This window comes from Papilio xuthus, unplaced genomic scaffold, assembly GCF_000836235.2.
Source record: "Papilio xuthus unplaced genomic scaffold, Pxut_1.1 DF824992.1, whole genome shotgun sequence".
Classification (NCBI taxonomy): domain Eukaryota; kingdom Metazoa; phylum Arthropoda; class Insecta; order Lepidoptera; family Papilionidae; genus Papilio; species Papilio xuthus.
The window spans coordinates 5,297,380-5,301,359 of record NW_013533657.1 but is presented as its reverse complement, the minus strand read 5'-3'; the positions used below and the strand labels follow the sequence as shown (position 1 = coordinate 5,301,359).

The 3,980-nt window shown below is 32.2% G+C and overlaps 1 protein-coding gene across 1 annotated transcript; it reads left to right on the top strand.

The window, feature by feature from the left end:
- The first annotated feature begins 422 nt into the window (after positions 1-422).
- LOC106126618 (uncharacterized) lies at positions 423-1,552 on the top strand. The gene is made up of 2 exons (XM_013324354.1): positions 423-505; positions 1,079-1,552. Exon 2 carries the CDS (start codon positions 1,084-1,086, stop codon positions 1,390-1,392), a length of 309 nt encoding a protein of 102 aa, XP_013179808.1. The 5' UTR covers positions 423-505; positions 1,079-1,083; the 3' UTR covers positions 1,393-1,552.
- Positions 1,553-3,980: the final 2,428 nt, after the last annotated feature.

Genomic DNA, 3,980 nt, shown 5'->3' with positions numbered 1-3,980 from the left:
GTATCCCCGCGGAAGGTTAGTCTCTTACAAGTGGGATTTTACGTTGTAATAAGAAACTACTAGAATGGACTTTATATAAAATGTTATTAGGTCAATATGATAAAGTTGCTCTTAATTTCTTAGAAACGATAAAAATTTAAAATGATAAATAAACTGTGAGATTATTTTTTTTCTTTCTTCTTAAAAAAATATCGGTTTAAGTAAAATTTTTATAAAAACATTTCCTTATTGAGAATTTATACAAGTCCAATTTAAGAAAATACACAAAAATTGTGCAATAAATGAAATAAATATAAAAACATTTAATTTTATAAAGTTTACGTCAGTGGAATGTCTATGGTTATTTAGTACTATGTTACTACGTAGTATGTTCAGGTGAGGAGTGCCGGAGATTTGTATTTATAGTAACTCAGTGCATACAAGCTTCACACAACTTCAAGGCAATCCGTTAACAACAGACGTCCATTAACAAGTAACAACCGATTTACATCTACGCTTAATACAGGTAAATATTTATGTTACAAATAAAGAGGTTAATCTTTTTAATATTTTGTATTAAAACATAAGACAAGAAGGTTTAATAACCGGCAAAGTTTATTACTTTCTTTGTTACGTGATACATGATTATACTCTTACTAATATTATAAATGCGAATGTTTATATGGATGGATGTTTGTTTGAAGGTATCTGTACTACGACTCAAAGGATCTTGCTGAAATTTGTCATATATGTAGAACATATTGTGGAAGAACACATAGGCTATTTATTAAGTTTTTTTTATTCCGCGCGGAATGAGTCGCGGGCGAGAGTTATTTGTAATGTATAGTTGTTGAGATGCAATAATAGACAATAGAAAATATTCAGGTAGAAATAATAGGCTTTTCGGAATAAGCCAACCAACTAATAACTTATTGATTTTCGTTGCTCGTTACCAACCAGCTGAAATTATTGTGTCTATAAAACATTCTAAGGAATACGAATCGTATGACACTTCAATCTTCAAAACCCGTCTAGGCATTTAGGCTAGGCATACCTGTCAAATGAAACCTAATATCTAAAGCTTTTGTTTCTCTTTCAGACACCATGCATTCCATCAAGTTCTTTGTATTCCTGGCTGTCATCATCTTAAGCGAAGCTCAGAGGCCATTTTACGCTGGTTCAAGACCAATCGGATATCCTGAAACAGCATCTAATAGTCTTCTACTCAACCGTTTCGGAGAAAATGAAGGTCCACTCGAAGCAAGGGGTGACGGAGATCTGGTGAACAGATTGAACCAAATGCCGTTGGATAAGAGACCATTCTGGTTTATCAATGCTCAAGCTTATGACGAATTGAGGAAGAATCCACAAACTTATCCTGTAGCTCAGAATTCTTTTGCTAACAAAAATTGAAAAGATACCGGCCAGTTGGATTTGTGTTGAAATTCTAAATTCAATGAAAAAATGAGAAAGCGGAAAACGGACGATATTCGTGTATTACTTGTTTATGAGTATTATTAAAATGTGATACAAATACCAATATTATAGTTTTTAAATGTGTTTAATTTATTAATTTTTTTTTTTTTAAATATGTATGTCATTTTCCTTTAGAAAGCTTGTCCTTGTTCTTTAAGCTTTCATCATGTAACAAATGGTGAATACGTTAATTATTATTTACTTATCTCTCTTTAACATAATTAAGTTGTAAAATATAAGTTTATAAAAGTCACCAAAAAATTTTATCAAACAATTTTTGAGAATTCAACCATTTACCAAACGATAACGATTTAAAACTTGGAACATTTTCCATCTCCTACACTATTCGCTTTTGTAAAATCCAGTTCAGTAGTTAACGAAGCGTAGGAAAGGCTATTTCTCAATTCACCTCAGTTACCAGAGTTCTACAAATTCTTCATGCATATACATACTTCTTATGCATTTAAATGAAATTTACACTATCAGAAACGAAATCCAAAAGATTCAAGGATTGACTACATTAAATCTTACTAATATTATAAATGCGAATGTTTGGATGGATGTTTGTTTGAAGGAATCTCGAGAACTCTATGGATCTGGCTGAAATTTGGTATAGATGTAGAACATAGTCTGGCCATTAATTTTTTTTTATTCCGCAAAGACGGAGTCGCGGGCGACAGCTATACTTTGTGTATTTACAAATTGTGTTAAATATCCATATTATAGTATCATATGTTTTATGTTTCTTTTCCCTATTAAAAAGTAATACAAATAGTGGTCAAAGAACAATCATTATGATATTCTGATGCAGATCACGATTTTTGTCAGAGTTATAAATTTTATATCACGAACGAATGAACGACTACAGCGAAACCGCATTTCATTATGCTTCAGCACGTAAGCGAATAATCTTCGTTATAAAATGTTTGTCTCGCAACACCTGCTTTAATATTTTATTTAATAGCTCGCAGTTGCCCCCGACTTCGTCCATCTTCGTGCATTAGTTACCTTTCCGTCAAAATCAATCCAACCGTTCCGAAGATTACCAGGAACAAATGCGGCCTTGCGGACAGACGTACAGATAGAAATTTTAAAAATGATTTTTCGTTATGTGCAAACACATCATATTTTATGACGCATATTTTTTTTCTATCTTTATCTTTCGTATATACAGACAGTTCTATTTTATTAGTATGAATAGATTTAAAATATTATACACCAGAATTTTTACACTGATGTGTCCTTGTCTGTAAACTGAACTTTTTCTTTCAACAATCTTACTTTTCTAACTTCTTACTAATATTATAAATGCGAAAGATTAGATAGATGGATGTTTGTAAGAATGTATCTCCGGGACTGCTTAACGGGTTTTAATGAAATTTTGCACAGATGTAGAAGAAAATCTGGAAGAATACATAGGGTACTCATTATTTTATTTTATTTTTTAATTCCGCACGGACGGCGGCGCGGGACACTACTAACTCCCGTAACACAGAGGTGTAGTCAAATATTACGAATATCTATTTATTTAACAATGTATCGTAATTGTTACAATAATTTTATATTCCCATTATTAACGTTTTACAGTCTTGAAATGATTTTAATAAACGCAATCATGACAAGCTTGGGTTTTACCAACATATTTATATTTAAAATATGACATAAATCTTTTTTTCCTGTTTATTGTTGCTACGTAAAATAATGAATCAATAAGGACAAGGAAAAATCACTAGACATAATGGCAGACAAGTTGATGTATTACAAATATATCATTGGCAAATAATTTTATTCATAGACATATCAAAAATTGTAAGTGATAGTTAAAACTTTTTTTTGAATTAGTTTTTTTTTATAAAAAAGGGTCGTGTGGTCTTGATACATTTAGTACAGTTTAGCTCAGATTTTAAAGCAGAAAAGAAATGTAACCGTCAGTTTCCACTGGTGAAATACGTGTACAAAAACAAGATACTATTTAAAAACACACACACACACACGCGCGCGCACACACATTGAGTTGTTTTTTATTGCTCAGTATCACGCAGTAATCGTGGATTTCTGATTCCAAAATCTGTGTTCAAAATATATTGTTATCTCAACTGATATAAAAACGGCTAAACACTCACGTATATTCGTCCGAGTGAGCGACGGGCCGCGTTCGCCAAATAATACCAGTACCATTCATCCTGATGAAGGGCCCCCGATGGGCTCGAAACTAATCGGTGCCGCCACCGGACGAATATACGTGAGTGTTTAGCCGTTTTTATATCATTTTAGTATAATTTCTCACGATATTTTTGGAATCGTAGCTATAGATAGTTTATAGATGTTGCATACACTTATCGAATGCTCTTAGACCAGGTTACCCTATCAATATGGTTCCAATAATACAATACGTCTTTTATTTTGTTGATAAACATTTTTGCAGTTAACAAGATTGCCTTCGATAAATAGTCATACTGTAGGTATACTTCATAAGGAAAACATACACAGGAGCTGACCTTTCGTAACTGATTAAAGTGGCGGTT

What these genes read in the sequence shown, in the direction of transcription:
- LOC106126618 (XM_013324354.1), top strand. Translation starts at nt 1,084, where the DNA reads ATGCATTCCATCAAGTTCTTTGTATTCCTGGCTGTCATCATCTTAAGC.